This window comes from Strongylocentrotus purpuratus, unplaced genomic scaffold (assembly GCF_000002235.5).
Source record: "Strongylocentrotus purpuratus isolate Spur 01 unplaced genomic scaffold, Spur_5.0 spur5_scaffold_3, whole genome shotgun sequence".
NCBI classification, from domain to species: Eukaryota; Metazoa; Echinodermata; class Echinoidea; order Camarodonta; family Strongylocentrotidae; genus Strongylocentrotus; species Strongylocentrotus purpuratus.
Genome location: NW_022145609.1, coordinates 11,551,825 through 11,578,881, shown reverse-complemented (window position 1 = coordinate 11,578,881; position 27,057 = coordinate 11,551,825). Strand labels below are relative to the sequence as shown.

The 27,057-nt window shown below is 39.4% G+C and overlaps 1 protein-coding gene across 1 annotated transcript; it reads right to left on the bottom strand.

The window, feature by feature from the left end:
- Positions 1-709: 709 nt before the first annotated feature.
- Positions 710-26,770, bottom strand: LOC586819 (monocarboxylate transporter 14). Its single transcript, XM_030996202.1, has 6 exons — positions 26,272-26,770; positions 18,222-18,407; positions 14,213-14,940; positions 13,326-13,530; positions 5,078-5,242; positions 710-1,533 (listed from the first exon to the last, which is right to left on the bottom strand). Exons 1-6 carry the CDS (start codon positions 26,528-26,530, stop codon positions 1,349-1,351), a joined length of 1,728 nt encoding a protein of 575 aa, XP_030852062.1. The 5' UTR covers positions 26,531-26,770; the 3' UTR covers positions 710-1,348.
- Positions 26,771-27,057: the final 287 nt, after the last annotated feature.

Genomic DNA, 27,057 nt, shown 5'->3' with positions numbered 1-27,057 from the left:
AAGGTCTGTAACTTTTTCAAATAATATAGAATTTATTCTCTCATTACAAGTATATTTGAGTAATTTCCATCCATTGTGGATCATAACTTTACTATACAAACAAACTCTTAGGATGCTTAGGGTGTGTTCCTTTCATTTTTAGTAAAATATAGTAAGTGTCACACACTGTTTTGTATCATACTTTTGTGAGGTAGAGTAATGTCTGCTCTACGATGAGAGAGAGAGCAGATATACCAGATTAAATTTTGATACATTTCCACGCGAGATTTACACAAATTAAAATACACGTAGTAATCTTTCCTCACAGGATATAATAAAGCTATACAAAAGTTTAGAAAACTATGACAAAAACAAACAGTCTATAAATTAATAGCTACTGTATTACACCCAAAAGCGTTTAGAAGCTGATGCTTATATACATATTATCTGATATATCACCCAGATTCAAGTAGTCTGCATACACACACTTTTATTTAATGTAAAGACATTCATGACTATAGAAATGGAATGATCAGTACTTTGAGCACCATTGTCATTTGAGACGAGGCTCGTCACTATAAGACTAAATCAGTTACAATTTCTCAAAAAGGCAACATTGAAATACATGCAAGACACTTTAACAAAAGCTTACAAAAGCTTATCAAGTCCTTCCATCATTTAACTCAAGATTAAATGAGTGAACTTTCACACACAATACGTCAAAAATGATCGATAAAATAATGCAGTGCTTAAGGCTTAACTCATTGCATGCCACATGAAATATTCTTCAATATATTCCACGTGTAGAGTCTGTACAAAATTTCAGCAATTGCAAAATAAAATAAGGGATAATAACGGAGTTGGTAATATACATACAAGTATACAGTTCCTATTCTAGAAACGTGCTGGTAATAAGACACAGACCAAAAAACCTACAGGTATATAGCACCAAGTTGAACTATTCGAGACTTTGATGGGCTGCCCGACTGATGAAGATGAAATGTTAAGATAATGCCCCTTCTATGACTACTCGGCGATTAACATTGCTACTATTACTATAATACTGTCTCCTCCTTTTTGTATCATTCGATACGTAGTTGACCTAACTCTTAAAGGATTGTCATCTGTAGGCTTCCTGGTTTCCAGTGGCACATTATTGGTCATATTTGTGATTTTCTTTAAAATACTACTTTACCTGAATATCCAACAATTATTGGTCAGTTTGGGGATAACGTTAAGAAAACATTTCATGACAAAAAGGGAAGAGATGAATAATATTGGATTGGTAATTGAAATCATAACCGGTTTGATGTCTTTTTCTTTTATAAAGAAATAAGGAAATAAGGAAATGATGAGAGCGATAAACAGTTTATACTTTTGGGACAAATTCGTCGCCTAAGTACGGGTCGTTATCTTCGATCGGAGTGTGAGCATGTTTCTTTCCTGGCTTGATGGTGCAGCTCAAAGGGAGGTGCGCCACCACCGACGAGAAACAGGCAGCTGCGGCCATGAAGAAAGCTCCCAGGTAATTTCCCTGGAGATCGCGACACAGACCTGGAAGTGAGAGAGAGAGAGAGAGAGAGAGAGAGAGGGAGAGAGAGAGAGAGAGAGAGAGAGATAAGAGAAAGAGAGAGAGAGAGAGAGAGAGAGAGAGAGAGAGAGAGAGAGAGAATGAGTCAGAGAGGTTACATTGTGAAAAAAGGAGAAAAGGAGAAAGGATAGTAATTGATAATCATGACAATAATATATAAATCTTAGCGTTGAAATGTTTTTTACGGAAGCGTTAAAGTGCCATTCTACTTGACGACATGACAAGATATTTCATCTTGTCAAGTCGACTTAATATCCATATCATGTCGACATGTAAAGATATTCAACCTACCATGTCGACTTATCAACTTTTATTAGTCGACATGGCGAAATAAATTATCTTGCCAAGTCGACTTCACAAAAAGTTCATGTCGTCATGGCGACATAAGTTATCTTACCAAGTCGACTTCTAAAAAAAATACATGTCGTCATGGCGACATATATTATCTTACCAAGTCGACTACCCAAAAAGTAGTGTCGACATGGCGAAATAAATTATCTTGCCAAGTCGACTTCACAAAAAGTTCATGTCGTCATGGCGACATAAGTTATCTTGCATGCACCATCAATGGTGATCGTGAGGCGATCGAGGGACCGGGATCAGGACTAAAGTCACCCGGGAAAGTCACTAGACCTAGACTAGTCGACTGTGAATGAACTACACGTACGCGCGCTGCATGAAATAGTCGTCACACTATATATCTCGCCATGACGACATATACTTTTGGGGAAGTCGACTTGGTGAGATAATTTATGTCGCTATTACGAGATGAACTTTTTTGTGAAGTCGACTTGGCAAGATAATACATGTCGCCATGACGACATGAACTTTTTGTGAAGTCGACTTGGCAAGATAATTTATTTCGCCATGTCGACATTACTTTTTGGGTAGTCGACTTGGTAAGATAATATATGTCGCCATGACGACATGTATTTTTTTAGAAGTCGACTTGGTAAGATAACTTATGTCGCCATGACGACATGAACTTTTTGTGAAGTCGACTTGGCAAGATAATTTATTTCGCCATGTCGACTAATAAAAGTCGATAAGTCGACATGGTAGGTTAAATATCTTTACATGTCGACATGATATGGACATTAAGTCGACTTGACAAGATGAAATATCTCGTCATGTCGTCAAGTAGAATGGCACTTTAACGCTTCCGTAGTTTTTAGTAGAATTTTGGAATATCAATTTGAACGATCGTATTTGTTATTTACGTTATAGAATTTGATGAAAACTCTACAAAATTAAAACTAGGCATTGTGGCATCCAGCTAACAATGGAAGTTACATGTACAAACTGATTTGGCCGAGGACGCAGGTTCAAAACTGTGTCACGACTTTCGGATAGTGACGTTTAAAGGTTGGTCCCCAGACGTAATTAATCATATCTGATTGATACACGTCTGTAAAAACCCAATACACACTCGCACAATTATACGGGAGGTGTACCCGTACGTGCAATATTTCGAGTGGTGATGACTATATTACATCGGCTGCACTTAGCGTGTGCTCAGCTGTGTTCGTTGAACTGGTTCTTAATTGGTTATTTATTCAAGTACTTCATACATATCACGTCATGTACATGTACCTCAGTCACACCGCTGGAGCGACTTCACTCCGACTCCAGACCGACTGATTGTTGGCCCTTGAGTGTAATGTAAACTTTTGTCTTGGTCTGTTGTCGGTCTGGAGTCAATCTTTGTAGACAGGTAAGGGGTACAAGTTGCCCCCCCCCCCCCCGACATATTTTTAACCATGACCAAGAAATGAAAGCTGACTTATCAATCATTATGAAGAAGTTATTTCAATTAATTATTATCTTTACTTCTAATAATATGATAGAACATAAGATAAGGTCCTTTAACATGTTGAATCCGATGATATATGCCTTCTGAAATACTATGCTTCCGATGAACGTTGTGTCTACACATAAGGTCATATTAAAGAAGTTGATGATATATTCACGTGTCAGAATGTTTAACACTCGATGACGTATGTCTATCTGCTTAAACTTATATCTGGTAACTGGCCCTGATATTCCCCCTTCCTATTTCACCTCTATACGTGTCTCCTCCCATGTCTCTATATCTGCCATGTCTGTCTCTATGTCTCTCTCTCTCTCTCTCTCTCTCTGCCTGTCTGTCTGTCTGTCTGTCTATCTCTGTCTGTCTGTCTATCTCTCTCTGTCTGTCTCTCTCTCTCTCTTCCTTCATATTTCTGTCTACCTTGCCCCCCCCCCCCCACATTGTATCTCTAACTTTCTCTATCTATCTAAGCCGCTCCCTTCCCGTCTATCACTCCAATTGTCAACACCTTTTTCTTCCCCCTCTCTACCATTCTCCACATTTATCTCTGCCTCTCTCCCCCACATTATTTATCGAACACTTCTCTCTCTCTCTCTCTCTCTCTCTCTCTCTCTCTCTCTCTCACGCTCCCGCTATCCATCTCAACTGCGCTATGATAGGGCTGTTGGAACACCTACGGGCCTGACATGACACTAGACATTCCATCTCCCATAGCTAGCCAGTTGTATAATTATTATAGATCTGATAAGATATGTTTCTCATCTCTGCAATATATCTCTTTCTTCATCCCTTTCCCTCTTCAATCCTCTCTGATTCTTTCTCTAAACTTTTCGCTTCCTCTCCCTCTCCTTTACCCTCACATCCGCGTCTTTATTTTGCCTAATCTCCCATAGACTGTCGTCGTCATCTTTCTTTTACACCCTTCCTCCCAGTTTCTCACTCTCTCCCATTCCATGTTTTACCTTCTCCTTTATAAATGAATAATGCACCTGCTTGGAATTAAGGAAGAAGTCAGAAATCAGGTTCCCCTTCTATCTCTCTCTCTCTCTGTCTCTCTCTCCCTCTTCTCCTTCTCCTCTTTCCCCTGTCCCTCCCCTCTCTCCCCTCTTCCCCCCCTCTCTCTCTCTCTCTCTCTGTCTCTCTCTCCCTCTTCTCCTTCTCCTCTTTCCCCTGTCCCTCCCCTCTCTCCCCTCTCCCCCCTCTCTCTCTCTCTCTCTCTCTCTCTGTCTCTCTGTCTCTCTTCCCCCTCTCCTCTTCTTGTCACTCTCGCATCTCTCTGATATGAATTCTATACCTGCTATAGGTGGACTGGTGAGCATAGCGATCCCCACAGCTAGAATGACACCAGGGTTTGCCTATCTCTTCTTCCCCATGTCCCTCTCCCCCTCCTCTCTCTCTCTCTCCCCTCTTTCCCCTCCCCTCTTCCCCCTCCCCTCTCCCTCCCTCTCCTTTCCTCTTCCCCCTGTCACTCTCTCCGCATCTCTCTGATATGAATGATATACCTGCTATGGGTGGACTGGTGAGCATAGCTATCCCCACAGCTAGAATGACTCCAGGGTATGCCCCTCTCTTCTTTTCCATGTCCCTCTCCCTCCCCTCTCCCTCCCATCTTCCCCCTCCCCTCTCCCTCCCTCCCTCTCCCCCTATCCTCTTCCCCCTGTCACCCCTCACGCATCTCTCTGATATGAATGATATACCTGCTATGGGTGGACTGGTGAGCATAGCGATCCCCACAGCTAGAATGACACCGGGGTATGCATACTTCATCTGACCCGGTCCGAAGAGTGATACACACATCACAGTTTGAAGTGTGGCACAGGCTCCTGTCGTATAGCCTGCCAAGGCACAAAACACTACCTGAGCTGTGGAGACACGAATAGAAAATAGAAATATAAATAGAGAGATAAATAGATAAAGGAATATGTAAATATGTAAGAAAATAATTAAGTACTTAAGTAAGTAATGAAGTAAGCAAGTAGCTAAGTATAAGTAAGTACTCAAGTAAATTAGTATGAATAAATAAGTAAAGAAATAAATACATGAATGAATCAATAAGTAAATGAATAGATAAATGGATGGAAATATAAATTAATAAAAAAGGAATAACCAATAACAAGATTCACTTGAGGAGCATTTAAAGGATATGATTATTTATTCATTAATTTATGTTTTCATCTAATTGTTCATTTATTTATCCATTATATTATTCAATTATTTATTCATTTACTTACTTCCTTAATGATTTATTGATTGATGCATTCATCTTTTAATTAATTAGTTTATTAAGTAACTTATGAATTTATCAACTAATCATTTTATTCATTTATTCATTTGCTCACTCATATATATATATATATATATAGTTTTTTTTTTTTGGGGGGGGGAGGGGGAGGAACTTTCCAATCCACAGGCCTCAATGACGATACCCTTACAGCAACAGAATCATGTGCATTATGGTATAATCTCGGTCTATAAATATATTTTTGTCATTAGCTGAAAGCTTCCCCACGCACATCACGATGATAAAAAACGTAGTTGATTAATATTATTTGCCTTGAAACATCGAAATACGGAGATTTTGTGCTTCAGTCGGATTTTTAAATTAGGTTTACTACGCGATGGCCGCATTGAAAGTCATTCACCTCTACACAACACCTAAGGAATATTACCCACTTGCCCAAATATGCCCATGAATACAAGCTAGATTTAAGAAACTCTCTTATAATGGTCGGTACGCAAAAATATTCCAACAAAATATCATACTCCGTCCATAACCTCCGTAACCTATGTCACCGTCTATTGCAAAAAGAACGGAACGGGCTTAAAACATACGTAGCAGATAACACCCACACCCACACACACTCACACACATAACCATCATCACACACGCGCGCACACGCACCCACCGATCCCACACACACACACACAAACACGCACACACACACCCATGCACACGCACGCACGCACATACTTTTCAAAGTTTTTTTGTGAGAAAAGATATCAGAGAGTTCTTTTCACGCCAAATTTATTATAAATAAAACTGTTAAGCCTAGACACATAAAACACCCAATGTCAACATTATATAACATGTCACTAAGAGGTTAAACAAAAACATTTCAACTTTATTAGAGGTTGTCCTCGACAAATCGTTTTAGATTTTGATTTTTGACTACCCCTTCCACATTTTCTGATTTTTGTTTCTTTTTAAAACATACATTGCTCCATATATATGCTGTACATGTTCTATTATTGTATTGTATGTATGTATTCTATTTTATGTATTTTCCTATGTTCGACATTTGTTGAGAAATAAATTGAATTGAATTGAATTGAATTGGTTGCCGCTGACACACACCAATAGTTGCATGACCTTCTATTCACCCAATCGCTGAGTAACCATCGAGTCATTTGTAAGCTCACGGCGACAGTGTGATCCAAAGGTTTTATTTGAATTTGATTATTAATTCAAATAGATTTTTCCCTTGTCTTCAAAGGATAACGTGTTTGCATTTAAACAATACCATGTGTGCTGCCTGGTACCATTCGATGTACTTGTTATTAATTTTGCCGATTCCTTCTTCACGATTTTTATTCTTTCATTTTCCTCGGTCTTCCATCCTACACCAGTACTGTACATAGCGTTTACGCTCTTACTTCAACATTGATCATAAATGAATACTATAACATATTCTTTGCCACTTACTCTTGTTCCCCATTACATTTTCCTTGTAAATTTCATTTTAATTTTCTTTCTTTTTCACTTCACTTTATCTTCTTCACGAAATTTGTTATTTTTGTCTCCTCCATGCGTGCATTAGATTCAATTGACTGCCAATCCTAGCTTTCACTCTTAAGAAAGAAACTATAGCGTGTTTCACTATTTAATTATAGTGGAGAAAAAGCAAGAGGAAGAACGAAGAAGAAAAAGAAGAAGAAGAAGAAGAAAAAGAAGAAGAAAGAGAAGAAGTAGAAGAAAAAGTATAAGAAGTATAAGAAGAAGGGGTAGAAGAAGTAGAAGAAGGAGAGGAAGAGGAAAAAGAAGAGGAGGAGAAAGAAGAAAGAGGCGGGAACATCAATAAAAACATTTGGATCAGGAAACACAAGAAGAAAAAACAACATCAACAATATGTGACCAAATGGGTTGCTTGAATTCAGGGCGACTCTTGCACCAGACTCAGAACTAATTATTCATAAACATACTCTTTGCTCTCGTTGTCACCTCAACAAACTAAAGCAGTGGCCCATTTATCAGACTGATTGACAATTTAATTGGACCGCGAACTTAATGATCGGGATAAAGGGCAAATTTGCACTCCATTAGGACAAATGAATATTCCATTTATCTTTGGAAAATCAAAGGGCAATAATCGGGCAAAAATCAAGGAAAGTGCAGACACTTTTATCTGTGTATCATAAATATAGATCAGCGTGGTAGATCATGTGTTTTCGAATTGGGATCAAATTCTAAATCTCGTGTCAATACCCGCGATAATTACGAAGCTACTCTAGATCATTCTGTGCTTTCATTTAATGCAACGTATAGCAAAACACTAATATGCTATGATAAAATATACGTGTAGGGCTTAACATTAGTATTTATATTCTACATTGTACATTAAATATATTAGTAACAAAATAATAATGATGATGATGATGATGATAATAATAACAGTAATTGTGATGATGATGACCATATAATACTACTTCTACTACTAATAATAATAATATTAACAATAATGATAAATAAAATGCTGATAATTATCAATATCATAATAGTCACAATAGTTGAGGTTCTATATCGCTCATGTCTGTCATACATATTTACATACATTTTTGCATGAAATCAAAACCCACACATGATTTGAAAGGGGGATTCAAGATGATTTATAAACAAAAATTACAATAAAAAGAAAAAAATTCAAGCAAAATATACGTGTAAATTTTATTTAGCTTTTTTTTTCTGGTGATTTTTTTTACAAAGCTTGATCTCTACATATGATTTAAAGTGCCTTGAACTTATTCATATGTGACAAAATATAGTTTAATGATGACACGAACACCGCCCCTCAAATATTGATCAGACGGCACGTGGTGCGAAGAGCTCTGCTCTGTGGTAAACGTGTGACAGTAGTCAAATTCCTAATTCAATCCTGAACTCAACACTACGCCTATGAAATCTACCTGTTTCATCTTTGTAAAAGTAGAGCCCAAAGACAATGTCAGATCTAGTCAGAATCAACAATGTAGTGTGAACACATTGCATATTTATATTAATAATCAAAAATTACTTTTGTTAACGTCCCTAAAACTCCTAACCCAAAGACAATGCAACCACTAGGCCTACCCTCAAAATTAATGAAGCTTGAACCAGAATAAAAAAAACTCTCGTTATATATAAGTTTAAAGCCAGAATTTTTCGCGCGCAGCAAACATTTTTCATGTCGCGACATAACGGAATCATTTTTTTGCAATTCACGAAAGTTTTCTTGCCGTGAAAATCGCTCTCAATAGTAAATCGTGAGATTCTCTCAACTCTCTGGTTTTATAGTAACCAGACCCTGCTTCAGCCATCAACGTCCGGTACGTGTAATACAGGATTTCCCTATATGCCTTTTAACTGCCATTAGAATGCAATCACAACAGGCATAGTAGAATTTGAGTAGAATAAAAAATAAAGTATAATCTTGTCTGTAAAATCTGGAAGAATGGCAGGAAGTCAGCCGATCAACCCATAGCTGGATAGTTTCGATCGGGATAGTTCAAATAGCTGGATATTTTGCAATCTCGAGATAGTGAGGGAAACAATATCTCGCCTATTTTCCCGAATATCTCGTATTTCGTATGAAAGTGTAAACAAGCTAAATAAATAAGCGTGTAGGGTCATCACACTAAACCACGGTTTGCCAATAGGATTGGCCAAAGCATGCAGATGCGACAGCTCACAACCGACACATTTATCATATTTAGTGCTTTTGTGCATTGTTTTACTCTGTTTTCCTTTGTTTTGCTTTTTTTTAAAATTCATGTCACTATCATGTCAAGGTCATATTAATAAATGATGAAATAGACCCCCCCCCCCCTACCCCGATAACTTAACTATAACCAATATTCGGGAATATGTATGGACGCTCGTAATGTCGAAGTTAGTGTATGACTTTAACATATCGGTGTATGATGCGGGGGGAGGGGCTGCAGCCTCTCCAGCCCCACCCCCTCGAGATTTTTCAATAACCAATATTCGGCGGTCTGGTAATATAGCTCGACGGCCATAATGTGGATGTTGGCACATGAATCGTGTTGTGTTATTTTCGAACAGAGCTTCCATGTCCAGTTTACAAGTTCACTCTCATTCCACGTGTAAGTGTACTTAACCTTAGCCTCAATCACTTTCACACGCTTAGAGAGGAGGAAAATTAAAAAAGAGGGCAATGTTCTTCCGTTTCCCTCTTCTATTTTGTCAATCCTTTTTTAAAAGGCCCTTTATGTGCTCCAATTTTAATAAGACTCAGATCTGTTCACAACATGCCGTTACATGAAACAAATAAAGAAGAGGTATTGAGATTGAGATGAAATGGGAACTGAATGTAAAGGTCCTGGGTTCGAGCCCCCACACAGCCCGAACGTCCAAACACTGGATATTAACCTACATTTGCAACTCTTTACCCAGGTGTTGGCCTTTGTTTTGTTGGTATGGCTTAGTCTGTGGCTACGAATCCCCAGTGTAGTCTATAGTGTAGTCTATAGAGTAGGCCTATGTGTTTCGTTGTGGTTTGTATTATAATGAGTAAATATGCTCTTTAGTACGTATTCTACTTAAATCCACGCCCGATACTGGGTGTGCCGGGGCTTTTGTTCGAAATCTGGGTTAACGAAGGAAGTTCGTCTGATACGTCTCAAGTTTGTTTTCGTTAAACGAGATTTTAGATCTAAGATTGTCGAGTTTAAATAAATTATTATAATTCTTGGACCGAATCCACTTACTCTCATTCCTCAAGGGCATATTTTTGGGGTATAATTATGTCATAGATTTGATTTTCTACATTTTCCGCCTTGTCCTCGCCTTGTCCCCTTTTATAGTCGATTTCTTATAATGGTAGTATCTCATCTCTGTTTCAGTCGATTATAGGTCTATCATTGTATTCCCTTTACTACCGACTTTTGTAAGCCCTCAGAAATGTAGAAATTTGAAGGGCAACTTAACAATGTTGCGAAAAATTCCAACAGACGGACAAGGACTAGGCCTGAAGTCGTCAAGCCCACTTGATCCCCCAAAACAAATCCAATATTTATTTTGTTCTGGTAATCTGGTGGGAAAAGTTAAATTCCAGTCCGTAAGTTACATATCAAACAGGATAACCTGTATTAGATGTATCGATATATCGGTCACACTAGACTTTAAACACAGGTGCAGGAAATAGGCTTTAATAACAGAAACGACAAATTCTATTGATACAATTAACTTCTCACAGTACAATGCACGTGACAAAAACAAGAGTTTACGATTCAGAATATTGATCTAATACTCTCTGTTTTCTGTCAAATAGAGGTTATACTTGTTTAAAGCCTGATCTATAGAAAAATGTTGGGATTATACAGTTTCACTTCTTTTATAGCCATATAAACTTTTGTTGGGGATGATTGCTATTTTGTCAACACCGTTTTGGGGAGACCTATAAAACTGTTAATAAAATATTGCACATTCTTGTTTCAAAACAAAAATCAATAATTGGCAAGCTTTGATTTTTCAATTTTGCCGGGATATTTTAAATAAGGTCAACTTATTTTATATGACAAAGTACTTTTTTATAGTAAGAGAGAGGTTTTATCGGGTTTTCAGGTTAAGAGATAAAGTTCGTTGAAAACGGTCTGACACTGACCTGAATTATACCGGTACTAGGACTGCGTTATAGTTACAACTATCGGTGATGAAGCAAATCTTATTAAAGTTCACTGTTATGCCGAGTTGAGATGGGAGGGGATAATTAGAGAAGAGAGGGGCCATGCAAATTCATTTCATTCCATCTATTTCCCATAATCACATCATCATAATATTTATTCTACATAACTTTATTTGTAACAGGTCACTATCTCCTTTATTATATAACTCTTATCCAGCTAGCTTCTGACGAATTCAAATAATCATTTATAGCTATCAGGTGATAAATTGTTCGGTTTACGTAATACTGATTGTAATGTTTCGGACAAGGCTATTGCTATGGCCATGTGTTGATTTCAGACACATCCACGCTAACTTTGTGATGACAAAAGCGTATTGCGTGTGGAAAGACTTATCTATTTTGTTTAAGTTTAGCTTTAAATGTTACCAGGGTTTGGCTATAGCTACACGTATTAAAAATTAAAAATCGTGTTCACTGTTCTTTCAATGCTTTTGCTAAAGATGTAATAAGTTACCCCAAATAATACAAACCATGCAATGAGTTACACCAATCGCACGGACTAATGAATATATATCCCTCGAGAACATGTCACCATCTTCGGCCTAACCAGCTCAGGGGGACGTTTCACAAAACTTGTCATCAGTGACAAATGAGAGTTTTTGTTATAAGCTACTGAAATCCTTGCTTCTAATTGGTTATCAGCAGATTTATCACTGGTTTTTGTCATTGTCATTGAAAAAAGGCTCAGTGAAACGGGTCCATGGTGTAGTGGGCGCAGGATTGTCTGATAGATAAGTCTCAGACCCTGGACCACATGCAGGAAACAGAGTTCGAATTCCTGCCGGAGTACTAACCTCATTTAATAAGACATTGAGCTACATTTGCCACACTCAACCCAGGTGAAGTAAGTAGGATTTATTCCTTGAATGCACTGAGCCCTATGGTAGCCTGAGCTAGAGCCTGGGTTATAGAAAGTCCTTTTGGAAGCCCTCGATCAGAGACGTTATATCATTATATTATATCCGCTATTATATACCTCACTTAAGTAATCCAGCCATCTGATTGGTCGAAATTGCATTCATAAACTTCAACTGTTCCTGTAAAATTCCCGGTAACCATGCTTAAAACATTTAATATTTTTAATAACCATGGTTATTAAAAAAATAGGTCAGTCTCCATGGTTACCCCATAGGTTTACATGTTAAAAAATGGTTTGAGCGATGGAGGATACCGTATGTGTGCGAATAATTGGTCGGTAATTTCAATACAATTGAATCTCGATCGATCTTACCGACAATTTTATCTTGCATTGTTGACATGAAGACGAAAATAAACTTCCAAAAAAAAAAACAACATCTGCCGATAGATCTTGATCTAAGTTCGTGCAAATATGCATTGCAAAAGTAAAATAAGAGTCCGTATATGGAGCTTTTGCGAAGCATTCATCACACGCAAAGCCGGTTTCAATCCATTTTAATGTATATATAGTACAAAACTGCCAAGCATGTTAATAACGCGCGATGGCCGAGAGGTCTGAGGCGCTGACTTTAGATACATCACCTTTTGTACGCAAGAGTTCGAATCTCATCTTGGACCAAAAAAAAAGGTATTTTTTATTTTTTATTTTTTAGTCTATTTTTTTTCGGCATATAAAAGTATTAATGACTGCTTTAATATTCGAGAAATAGTTGTTTTTATACGCTCTCGGGAAGGTTACCATTGGGCTATTCCCCTCGGCACGCCTCGGGTAATAGCACAATTCTAACCTTCCCTTGAGCGTATAAAAACAACTATTTCTCTCAAAGCAGTCATTAATACTATACTATAATACAAGTCTAAGAACAGAATTAAAACTATTAAATCCTGTCTACACTAATTTGGCCTGGGGGATTAGACCTCCCTGCAGGTAGTGATCTCATCAAATCAGCCTTCAATTAACATAAGAAAAAGGGGATCATGGGGGACCAACAGGGACCGATTAGGCATTGTTTGCAGAGGGGCTTTAATATTATGATTATGATGGTGAAGGTGTTGATGAAAAACCTACCTGAGAATGATTTGAGGTAGATACTAAAGATGATGGAGACCCCGCATAAGGCAGCCATGGACTGGTAGAGACGGAGAGGGTTAAGGCGACATCGGTCTACCAGAGGACCGGACACGATACGACCCACTGCTTGACTTAGACCTAACACTGCCACCAGCAATGTGCTGTACATGTCTTTTATACCATACTCAAGGGCCCGCTTCGCCTGTACATCACACAGACACAAGAAAATGAACAAAATTGTAGGTTTTTCTGGAAAACGGCCAGAGCATATTATAGTACTGATCGAAACGTCGAGAACAAAAGAGTACATCAGCCCTTTTCAGGGCTCTTATTCCTTTGACATAATTACATGGTGTAACCTTACAAACTGATGTGTACCACTGTTAATAAAAAAATATATAAACAAAAATTGAAAGAGACGATGTACAAAGACAAAATATATTTGGATGGAAAGGGCACTGAATTATGTTTAAATGCATAAAACTGCAGTAAGCCAGTCAGTAGCCACTCCATCTAGAGTCAGATGAGCCCTTGCGTAGTTCTCTAATATTGATTTGCCACTTAAATTTCTAAACGATATACGAAAGAAAAGTGTCCACATCTCTATACAGGTCATTTGCCTGTTGTGGTCACCATTAATTATTGTCTTCCTCTATAAAGAAATGTGTGTTGTAGAACCTAGTTAGAAAGGTCTTCAGTAGCCAATCTCCAGTTTGTCTCGAGTCGCCTTGATAACGTAACTTGACATTATCTAACCCTAACGTAACTTGACATTATCTAACCCTAACGTAACTTGACATTATCTAACCCTAACGTAAATGACCAATAATGTAACGATTATATTTTTTGCCAAAGCGGGAAGTTTTCTTAAGCTACGATCTTACCACATGAGCAGAAACTACAGTCATCCCAAAGAATGATAGGTTGATGCCCATCAGAAAAGACAGGTACATAGGGTTCTTCCAAAGTACAAAACCGTACACGGAGTCCAGGAACGACACAATGTTGGACCATACCCTGCAACATGCAGAAGGCGATGTTTTACCATTTGCATCAGCCTCCTTTGCCTTCTTGTGAACTATTTCAATAGTCTCGAATGTTCCGTTTTGTGTGGATCCATTGTATTTAAGGTTTACATCCATCTTGACATATTTTGTAGTTAGTGAGTTGGAGTTTCTGTCCCCAACTACCAATGTGTTAGTCCTGAAAACAGCGCCCTCTGTTCCGTTAGGTTCATGTACAGGGTTAGCTGTGATGCTAATGCCTTTTGCCGCAGGGTCCTCCTGTGGCAATTCTTTGTAGGTGATGCCTCTTACTTCTTTGGTCTTTGCTTTTAGTTTATCCTCCTCTGCGGGGGTCATGCGTCGCAAACCCAGTTTGACCGGACGCATCACCGCTGCGGCCACGCATAGGTGGGCGTTGATGGCACTCAAGATCATCATGGTCCCACGCCAGCCGAACTCATCGACCAGGTACTGAGTGACGATCGACATGAAGATGGTCCCGAGTCCTGTTCCAGACATCGCCAGTCCCGTAGCCGTGCCGATTTTGGTGTCGAAGTAGCGGCTGAGCATCACAATTGCAGGCATGTGACTCAGTCCAAATCCAATGCCTGGAATAAGAAAGTGACGGAAAACATGATAATGCTGAGACACAAATGACAGTAGGCCTATCTTTGGTGCAGTGGAGTGCTCGATTTGAATTAGTTAGATAATAATTATCATTAATGTCAGTTAATTGCACGGATGTTCCTTTTATCTGAATTGTATCATAAAATTGTACGGATAAAGCAATGAGCATATAAAAATAATCCAAAATCTGACATTTCTTGCACCATCCAAAACTTCCACCATTTTATGTAACCGCTGCAATCGGAACGGGGGGGGGGGGGTAGGTTACGTAAACCTGTTGGCACATTTGTAAATGTTATCTTTAAACTTCTTATGAGCCATTGGTACAGATATGTTTTTATTTTGTTGCATTTTGTTTTAATAACTGAAGAAGATAAATCATCGTGAATCTCGAAGCTGAATTCCACGATGGGGTTTCACATCACTTGAAAGAAACTACCCCCAAATATGCTGTAGCCATCATGCAGACGGCGGTAGCCTAATCACGGTGAAAAGAGTAAAAGGTCAACAATTTTTCTCTTACAGCAATCGAGCAAAATATAATCAGATAAAAAATGAAACGTGCTGCAATGCTTGGACATACGACATCATCAGGGATAATAATTAGACCGGTCAAGGACGTTAACTGTGTACTGTAAGCACTGGTGCTTTATCTGCGGGCAGCTGCTTGTAATGGTGTCCCGGGCGACATAATAAGCAATTGGATAATTATATCAATACAGCCTTAGAGTGCACACCAGAACATTTTCTAAATTGCAAACTGTTTTTTCGCTTCATTGGAAATCAAATTCAACCATTCAATTCAAGTATTTAGCGGCATGAAACTTTCATGAATCCGATTCAGTATAGCTCGCCTTAGTTTAAGGTTTAACATTACTACTTCTGTATTACATCTCGAATCGAGAAAGCGAGACGTATGCTATAACTGACGCCCACATGCTCATGTAAAGCCCGATGTACATGGTGCGTCATTCTGGTTTCTGATTGCGTTATTTCCTACGCTAATAGAGTCATTTAAAGGGCATGCGATGATCCTCATCGCTCATAATATGTAACTGATATGGGTGTGCAGGTGTTGTACCGTTCACGATGAGTTTTCATATCGTGCTCTTTAAATATCGCGGGACATAAATAATTGTCCTACCTATAAGGGACGGGTCGTCTTACTCATCAGAGACCTAATTACCTGCAGCGACTATGTCAGGAAATTCGGTGATCAATCAATCAAAAATATTGGTTGGTTATGTGAAAGAGGGCTTAACGATTTCAATGCTATTTACCAGTCCATAAACTTGCACAAATTATCTAGTTGTTAGTATCGGCTTTAATGACGGTGATCAAACGATCCTTGTTTACTGGGTTATTTCGTCGAAGATATTAATGAGGGATCGGGCTTTAGTTATGTTTAAAATACAGCGTTAGGTTTCGAAATGAGGGATTCGGTCAGTGCAAAGGTGACATCCGAGACAAACATTCTTTCGTTTACCTGTCGCATTAAAGGAAGTTCATGTTCACGCTCGCAGAGGATGAAATACAGACTTCTTCCAATAAAAAAAAAAGGCAACAGTCGTCGAGAAGTTCGAAAGGGCACCGTTTGGTTTACTTCACACGTGTTATCATGATGACGAATCCGGGCTCAGATTCCACTTATAGTATTGACATTGTCATCAAGTATTTATACACATAATGTATAATGACGATCAATAGTCATTATAAAACCATAAAAGTTTGATTAAACATTGAGAGGCATGCAATGGTTGCACTTGATATACGTGTTTGGGCTTTGTGTAGGATTATCATGACGTTATTGTCTTGTCCATGGGCCGGTGACAGACAAGAAAATAGGAGCGATATTTTTGGAAGTACGAACCGGTTTAAGGACAAATGATAATCCGTATTTCTCTCAAAACATAATCCGAATGGTCCTAATATCAAATTTGATTTCCATTAAGGATTACAAACACTAAAATGTCAATTACGGAGTTAGGAAAAGTAGTTAAAGTACTATATCACCCATTACAGGCGCGTACGCAGGGGGGGGGGGGGGAGGGTGTTTGGGGGGTTAATCCCCCCTTTAGTATTTTTATGTTTATAAACCCCCCTAATAAAAAAAAATTAAAAAAAACCCTTTGGGTTTTTTTTTTCTCTTTTTTTTTTTTTTTAATAATAATAATAATTAAAAAAAAATATTCCCATGGCTGACCTAAAAAAGGTGACCTTACCCCCCCCCCCAAGGGAGCAAAATGTCAAATTTTCAAATTTCAAAAAAAAAGAAAAAAGTGTCCTCTTACCACCCCCCCCCCCCCCAAGGGAGCAAAATGTCAAATTTTCAAATTTCAAAAAAAAAAAAAAGTGTCCTCTTACCCCCCCCCCCCCCCCCCCCCCCCCCCCCCTTGAAAAAATCCTGCGTACGCGCCTGACCCATTACGATCCAATTGTTCTATTGACATAAACATGGAAAATGGGCAGCGCACTGTCCGGCCTTACCCCTCGACCACTTGGGGGTATGGTTGTACGTAGGGCGGCGGGAGATAGGGATAGCGGATTCATAATGGTGATGATAACAATATTAAAACTAATATTGGACATATCCACCACCCAAGTTGCTCAAGGTGATCCAATATTACCCCCGATCTCAGTGATCACAGAATTCAATGAATTCCTTCCTGCCGGTGCCCATTTAGACCTATTTAAAACCTGGATGTAGATTAAAGATAAACTTTAGTACTGGTAATGCGATTGCGTTGTGAAAGAAAATGTGTGGAAAGGATCAGAAACAGTTGATCATGTAGCATGTAAGTATTGGTGTGCACTGCAAGGTTATGGAGTCATCAAAATCATAATAAATTTGACCGAGTCTTGGTAAAGTAGCAAGCACTGTACACAGAAAGCTATATATGGGACAACACACATGGTGTCGGGGCTAGTACTACCTTGATTTCCTCGTCTTTCTATGCTCATTACTCAGCCAGTATACATTTTCTTCCAAAATTGTTTGGCACATGTCATTTATTTGTAATCTTGAACATTCAGTGTAAGTTTCGTTTGATTCTGTGAGAATTCATTTTCTTTTTTTTTACCAGAACTGGAGTTTATCTTTAATGTCTTGACAAACACTAGTGCCGCGCCGCCTGGACTACTGAAGAATGTATGGAAAGACCGTTTATCACTTGTAATTGATAGCTTTTTTTGTGGAAAATTCAGTTCTCTTTTACAGAAATGGGTGTGTTTTATTATAAAATAGAGCCCATGTTTTACTGACCTCCCACCAAACCATACGTGATGGTGAGCATGGTGAAATCTGTCGCGAAAGAGCTTGCTAAGATTGCGAGCGACGAAATGACTCCACCCACGAAGATGACTTGACGATGACCGTACTTGTCGGCCAGGAGTCCGGCATAAGGGTTGGTTACCACCATCGTCATGAAGATGAGGGACCCCGGAACGGCTGAAGGGAGATAAAAAGAACAAAAAAAAAACGGATTTAATTGAAGACTTCCATCGTAAACATCATAGTGATGATCGTCATCGTCATTATCAGCATCATCATCGTTAGCATCATTATCGTCGTCATCAACAACATCATCGTCATCCATTAATTATTATTTAGTCGTCATCATAATTAACATTCTTTTTATTCATAAATGTCTTAATAAGTTCCTTCTTTATCTCCATTCGTATCCTCCTAAATCCAATTAATCATTACCATTATCGTCATCATAATGCGCATCATCATTATCATCATCAATTACCCTAGGATTTGATCCATATGCCTATCCCTCTCCTCACCACCACCACCGTCATCATCATCATCATCATCATCATCAACCTCATCATCATCATCCTCATCATCATCCTCATCATCATCCTCATCATCATCATCATCATCACCACCACCACCATCATCATCCTCATCATCATCATCATCATCATCATCATCATCGTTGTCATCATCATCATCACCACCATCATCATCATCATCATCATCGTTGTCATCATCATCATCATCATCATCATCATCATCGTTATCATAATTTCCTTCAATTTCACTCGGATATCCCTTATTTCACCGCACGTACAATACACATCTACAATGACAGACAACTCCATGGACAGATGAACTATATTCTTTACTAGATAAAAACAAAGTATCTATTGCATACTTTGGGAGTTACAAACGATAGGTATAACCAGTGGCGTACGCAGGATTTTTTCAAAGAGGGGGGGGGGGGGGGGGGGTTAACATTTTGAAATCGGGCCAAAAATTTCGCAACGACTCAGCCCGCCGCTGAATAAGCGGGGGAGGGGGGAGGGGGGTCTCGGGTTAAACCCCCCCCCCCCCCCTGCGTACGCGCCTGGGTATAACACCATCCAATACGTATCAGTTTCATCTTTCACATCCAGATATTTTATTACATGAATGTGCATATGGAGGTATAAAAGTGCATATGGAAGTATAAAAGTGAATACAAGCTACGTCGTGATATTATAAACACTTTATACAATCCGATTCATCAATATGGTCGTGTTCTCACCGTTGCTATATCATATCAGCTGGTAAAACTTTACACCATTTTTGCTAACAGCAATTCGATGGAAATCATTTAGACAAAATAATATGGAGAGTATGGGTATGATGTGTTTTTTTACAGCAGCTCCGACATCATGAACATTGTACTATTTTTAAATGACTTATTTAAGTAAAGAGCGTTGGAATTTCTACCCCTTTACATTCCAATCTTCACCAAAATCCAAAGGCACATTCGATGAATTTCTAGTCTAAGCAATCTGGTGTTTATAATCTTGGTTTAGTGTTATATAGGCTATTGTTGTGATGGCTGCACTGTAATCTGCTTCAATTTTTATTTTTGTCCCAGACAGAGGCGTATTCACGGCATGTTCGCACGCAGAGTTCGCAGGAAGCAGAGTCCGAGAGGGAGGGTGCCCCCCCCCCCCCCCCTCCGAAGATTGATCGACGCCAATAATATTGCTGTCGTCTAAATTTACATGGAGCCTTTGACATGGTGATCAATCCTACTCTTATGCAATAAATCGAGGATCCCGACCAGGCCGTGGACGGTTCTTCTTCTTCTTCTTCTTCTTCTTCTTCTTCGATTACATCCATTTCTTTTCTTCTTCTTCTTCTTCCTCTTCTTCTTCTTCTTCTTCTTTTCTTCTTTTCTTCTCCTTCTTCTATACTTCTTCTCCTTCTTCTTCTTCCGCGATTTATGCAAGGGTCACTCTGTGGCCTGGACCCACCCTCCTCAGAGGTCGCCAAATATCGACGTCGACTCGACGCCTAAGCCTGACCCTGACCTATTTGTTGTTGTAGTGAAGTCCTAACGTTCGTTTTTCTTCATTGGGTGAAGCTTTACTATACAAATTGATGAAATGTGTGAAGCTTTGACGAGTAATTTGTTTTTTCTGGTGATGTGACATCGAATCCAATCGGTCGCCTTGTTTGTTCAGGTGATGTGACATCGAAGCCACTACCGGTCGCGTCGAAAATATGTCGAAATCGTGCGTTTCAAAACAACTATTTAATGTTTATTCCGGTCACTCATGCACTCGCATGATTCATCAAAACCGTTTAGCATTTCTCGCTCCGGTTAACCGTTATTTGCATACATTTTGGAATGTGCTAATAGCCGATGATAAAGATAATCAAAGAAACCGCAGTGTAATATTACACCCTGGCCGCTGCGCGCTAGCTTTCTGGCAGCAGTTATCCCCATGAATGAATTTGTAAACAATAAAACAACCAGCCCCCTTCTCTCTTTTCTCACCCTCTTTATTCCCTTCTCTCTGCAATGTGTCCATCGCTCATGTACCTTTTCTTATTACTGCACTCTCAGCTCACAACTTTCTAAATGTTTACACATTCGATCGTCAGTTCCTCTCACATCCCTTCTCCCCCGAGTCTCTCTCTCTCTCTTTCAATATTAATATCCATCCCTTGCCGACTCGCCCCCTAAAATAATGTTCATATATAAATAAAATACAAAAATATTGATAACAATAATAATTGAAGTTTTAGAAATATCAATCAACAAAGTCTTGGATATTATTTGTGAGTAATTTAAGTTTTTGATCATTCTTCAATTCAGCCGATTAACACAGCCACCCTTTCTTACTTCGATCTTCACTCATGTCCCTGCCTCGTCCATGCTAGGGACATGCAGGGACATGCTAGCCCATATGCATGCTCTCTCAGTCACACACACATGTACACACAAACCTCCGGCGCCCAAATACACTGTACATACACACAGATGGAGAGCTCATGCTTGTCACATGCACACATGTGGGCGTGGCTTCTTGACCTCCCACTGAACTGGGTACGGTGAAAGCACGCGCGGTCACCAACCTGTAATTTATGCTGGTATCAAACTCCACCCACATAGCTAGAGAACCTTCCTGATTGGTCACTAACTTGGATCAGCTCATTGCAGGGTGTGTCTTGGGTGTGTGTGATACACACTTCCACATAATTTCATATGGCAATGATACATGCAGGGAGCTCTCTCCCTGACCATGTGCAAACATTGCATTGCAAAGGCATATATAAACACGTCACAGATCAGCTATCTTCACAGAGTAACTTTGCAAGGTTAATCATGATATCAAATTCAGATGAGGAATAATAAGACATGTTTTATCTTGTTTATTACTGGTCTCTGTTTATCAGGATGACCCAATTTGTGCCATAGTCCGGGGCTGGGAATGCTCAGCCCGACAGTCTGAAGACCAGCAGGGTTCCGAGCTACAGCACTATTAAAAATACTGTATTTTCACTTTTTCAGATTATTATTAAACGGTTAAACGAAACCGCCAGTATACTTTTAACGGTTAACCGTTTAGCACAAAAACCGTAATGACTCAGGCTTAGGTGAAACAGTGGTGAAGCTTGAACTATGCAAATGGCCAGTATGGTGAAACAGTGGTGAAGCTTCAGACCGGCCGAAAACTTACAAAAGTGAAGCCTCACCTATGGAAAACTGACACAAGTGAAGCCTCACCTATGTAAAACTGACAAAAGTGAAGCATCACCTATGCAAATAATTCAAAGGGTGAAGCCTGGACTAACACATTTGCTGATAAGAGTGATGCTTTGCCTTTGTTTTTTGTAAAGCACATGAAGTGATGGTGAAACCCTGAGGTTACAAATAATTGGCTCAGGTGAAGAAAGGTGATGACCTGAGGAGGGTGGGTCCAGGCCACAGAGTGACCCTTGCATTAATCCACACTTCCTTCCATTGTGAGTGTGTGTCTTGTCGGAGATATGGAAGGTGATTTTGTTGTTTGCATGAAAGAACAGCTTTGAGTAAATACTCACCGGAAAAGTGCACAAATAAAATACACCATCCGAAAGCACATACACGTAATACGTGGTCATTGGTCATTGTATACTATACAATGACCACGCAGAATATACTGCCCTGATTGGAGAGGGAAACATGCGTCCAAAATCTGAACACACAAGGAATATATATGCAATGGACCTAATTAATATGCAATCACGTCGAATTCTACGGGTCGGTTGGATACGATACATACTTTTCCTACCCTGCGATCAATATCCGAACACACTAACTGAATTCCTCACTTAATTAATCAACACTGGACTAAACAATGTATACCTATCCCTAACCCGAATCTAAATCTAATTTCAACCCTACAAACCATGACCTATACCTTTGGCAAAGTATGGTCTGGCGGGGTCAAACGTCAGTGCACAGACACTAATCAGTTTGGTAATAAAGCAGGGTGCGTCGATATCTTTTATTACTGTACATAACATGTAGTGGTATTTGCAGAGGTCTTAATTAAAAAGACAGTTGTGGTTTGAATAATTATCTCCGATAGAGCATAGACGTAATAGGATAGAGCGCTGGTATACTTGAAATTACATTCGCCGTTTTAGCATGATGACAGTACGTAGCTCTGACAACTGTGGTGTCAAAGTCTCAAACTGAGGTTGAAAGATACTAAACATGACTTATGTAGACCTATACATTGGGCTAGGAGCATGCCTTTGATACATCGTTTGTTTAAGAATTACACAACGTTGCCAAAAACGGATAAATATTATCAGCAAATTATTGAAGGGGACTTTAGAGAATTGAAGCAAACACAAAACGTTTGCTAAATATCAAAATATTGTATTTGCTCACAGAGTACAAAGTATAAGATTTTTCTTATAATTACAGCTTTTATTGAACTGAATTGTTAAGAAAAATGCTTTGTCGGCTTTGAAAGACCGTCAACACTACTGGGCCAGAAGGGATTAGACCACACAGCGAGGTCACTGACAGGTGGCTATCTCATTGACTCAACTCTCAACTAACATAAGAAAAAGGTTGGGGTAGTTTTCTATATAGAGGGAGCAAGTAGCTACAAGTAGGACAGTGGGGCTTTAAATGTCTAAAATAACTTGCCAAATGATAATAATGACGTGGTGGAATTCGAACCGCGAACCATGCATGTGATTCACGTCCAGCGACATATCTACTAGACCATAACATGCACCTATCTGGGTTAGGGCTTGGTTGAATATTTAGGAATTTCGTTATCCCTATACAAAATCATACGCCGCAGAGAAATTGTCGAAGGAGCGAGTACCGTTTACCATCGTTTTCATGTAAGGTAATAATTTGCGAGTCAAGAGCAGGAAATGTTCTTGCCAATAATGTATTGGGGTGGGGCGGGGGTCCTGGGGGAGGGGCTCATGTTTTTTCATGCATATTTTACATCATATTCTACATGTGCCACGCGATTTTATTTATTTATTTTTGGGGGGCGGGCGGGGGCGAAGAAAGGTGGCTAGAAGAAATTTTGGAGGAGCTTTGCGCCCCAACCCCCTCACCCCTAAAAGTACCACTGGTCTAGGATCATCCTAAATTTAACTACTGGCTTACTTGGGCCAAGGTACGAACTCTTTGGCCCGAATTCACAAAGGAGGTTTGTCGACAAACCGAGGTTTATGTACGTCATAATATTATGACGCGTTTTGACGCGTTTTTTACAAACCTGGTTTGTAAAAAACAAAAGGAGGTTTGTCGACAAACCTCCTTTGTGAATTCGGGCCTTTAGGTTCACCCGACGACCTTGAAATATAACTTTTCGCAAGAGAACAATAGACCTAACGAAAATTAAAGTTTTCTACTTTCGTGTTGAACGTGGCCCCAAATACAATTAGCCTACTTTTCTCTGGCACTTCACCCTAATTTCTGCAAACATAACAGTGAGGATTTCTTCATTAAACCCTTAAAGATACCCGAAGTACAGATCTGAGTTCCGATGTGAATTATTATTAGGAAGAGAAGACTTGTGCACCCTCCACTTGAACGAGTAAGATATTCTAAAAGTTCACGAAGGGCGGCACAAGGATATTTCCTTAGGGGAACAAAGGTCTCCAAAAAGCTGAAGAGATTAATTTGATTTTTCAAAACAGCTCGCCAGCCTATATTCTTACACTTTTATAAAATACAAACATTAAAGTTGAGGGATTTTGAATCACTTCTTCCATTATTCTCATCTGCATTCAAGCTATTCGAAATTTATTATTTATCTATAAAATGGTAAATCTCCTGTCGTTTTTTCTATTCGGATCAATCAAAATTGTGCGCTTCATATTGTTAAACATTGCACCAATAGTAGGACAAAACGTCTAATGTTCCTCATTAGAATTCTCCAGACAATATTGCAACGGATAATATATGAGCATACCCACAAATGTGCCCAATTTTTTTTCTAAGTGCGCTGGGGGGGGGGGGGGGGGGGGGGGGGTTGGGGGTTGAACGCCCCCCTTAACTTTTTGTATGTGTGTGTTTTTGGAGGAACCCCCCCCCCCCCCCTTTGTTTTTTTTTAAATGATAAAACAACCAATAACAACAATGGTGGTAATGGCCTTCCCCCCCCCCCCCCCCAACGAAACGAAATATCGATCGGCCAAATTTGCAAATTTTGGGACACAAACACACAAACAAATGTACTCTTACCCCCTCCCTCCCCCCTGCTTATTCAGCGGCTGGCTGAGTCGTTGCGAAATTTTCGGCGTGATTTTCAAATTTTAACCCCCCTCGAAAAAATACTGCATACGTGCCTGGTCAGGACTATATACCTCCAGTCCTCCAGTGCAAATTCGGTCGTATGCTCCACATGCAGGATGTAGCACAATCTTGCGTGTTGAGCGATTTCTTGAATTAGATCAATCTCCTGTCATAATCTTAGTACTTTAGTAGGAACTATTCTCTCCTGAGCTGGTTCTGACGTCGACGACTCAGCGAGTATCCAACTTCCTAATCAGGTTTAGTGATAGATAAACTAATCAGCTCTAGATACGATGAATGATAACCCTGTGTGAAAAGGCTGAATGTGCACCGTCGGAACATCTTCATGTATAGCAGTTCCCAAGATACTCTTTACTTTATACAAACACCAGAACATTAAACAAAACAGACAAATAATAGTAAATATAGGAAATCGAACATTTTCATGCGACGCTGAAAACTGTGAAATAACTAAATTAAGAAAGTACCATCTTGAAACTATTTTAATTTTGTTTTTCCTTGAACTGTTCATAGTAGTGTCAAACACATCAGCTTTTGCAGCAAAAAATATGTTTGCATGTAATTGTATGAACCACCTGAGCGTTGTAGATTTGTATTACTCTAAAGTTGATATTATCATCAATCACATAGACTATTTATGAATTTATCCCTTATCTAAAATTGAAATCGACAGATTAACAGTTTCCTTTATCTTGCCAAGGTCGATTATACTTCACGAATATAAGATCATATGAAATGAAATATCTGTTTTCATTTAGAATCACATTTTGTTATCAGGCGGAAGATAAGAACGACAAGGTCGAGAAGAGAATTGGACGTGCAAAGTCTAGGTACAGATACATGCTGGTTGAAAGTATAATGTGATATTTACGTCATGGAAGATAATCTAAAGAAAGAAAATTGTTAAGAACCGTCAATGCATGAACTTAGCCTTGGGAGTTGTATTAGGTCTATTGTGATGCAGTAAAACGTTACTAAGTCTTGGAATGCACAAGTACAGAACTCCTTGTCTCATAACACAAATACAATCAACAGCCACTGAGTCTCATTATTATACCCCGCTCTGCTGACAAGCAGACTTCAACCTTCCTGCTCCAACGTTACCCGTAAAATACAGTTACCAGCTACCAGCCACTGAGTCTCAGGTATCCCCGCGCTGCGCTCTTAGGTATAGCCATATACATGTACTTGACTTTATATCCTGCACGATTTTACAAGCAGTCTACATCGTATGCTTACCCGTAATGGCTTTACTCTGGTCGAAAGCATCCAGAAAGGCGATGTACAATATTCCGAACGCCCAGCTCGACCCCGTCGTGATGACGAAGACAAGGAAAGTACCAAAGGTGATCATCCAACCCCATCCTCCATCTGGCTTACAATCTCGGACATAGCGATGCCTCGACGTCGCAATCGAACCCTCTTCGTTGACGTCGGGCCCGCGGAGGCCTACCCCATCATTGGGGCTCGCCTCAACCCCAGGCGCCGCAGCCATCATCTCTACTCGGTACCTAACAGCTGACTGCTAGCTAACTCTGCGTGTCTGTCAGCTCCCACACCCGTATTTACCTAGATATTATGTAATCTTCCTCACGCGATAGTCTGTGAACAAGACATTACAGCCCCGTTGTAGTACTGTCTAGACCGACCTATATCCATGGCATTGTAGAGCAGAATTCTCTAGAATTATATTATCCCGGACAAAGTTCAAATTCGGATCAAGAAATCTTCATCAAATACTCATCAGGACGTATTTGATCAATGAGTTCAAACAAGTTGCGTAAACATCATTTCACCGTTTGTAAAGTATTTATTTATACGACAGATTTTTTTTTACCTTAACGTTACCTTTCTTTGTTATCCAGTTGAATGAGCACGTCCCATGAGAGAATTTTTTCCCTTTTCTTCACAGAATAAATGTTTTTGTTATTTAGACCACGAACGTTCCCCTCTATATTCAATCAAAATCGTCATGGTACCTTTTCTCTCCTTCCGTTTTTCGTTCGATCCTCTTATTTTCCATCG

Bases quoted from the DNA above. Each gene is read 5' to 3' on its own strand.
- LOC586819 (XM_030996202.1), bottom strand. From the start codon at position 26,530: ATGATGGCTGCGGCGCCTGGGGTTGAGGCGAGCCCCAATGATGGGGTA. The intron at 18,408-26,271 runs GTAAGCATACGA...ATCTCCCTTCAG, and splicing joins CCAGAGTAAAGCCATTACGG to CCGTTCCGGGGTCCCTCATC. The intron at 1,534-5,077 runs GTATATCATTCA...TCTCACTTCCAG, and splicing joins CACCAGTCCACCCATAGCAG to GTCTGTGTCGCGATCTCCAG.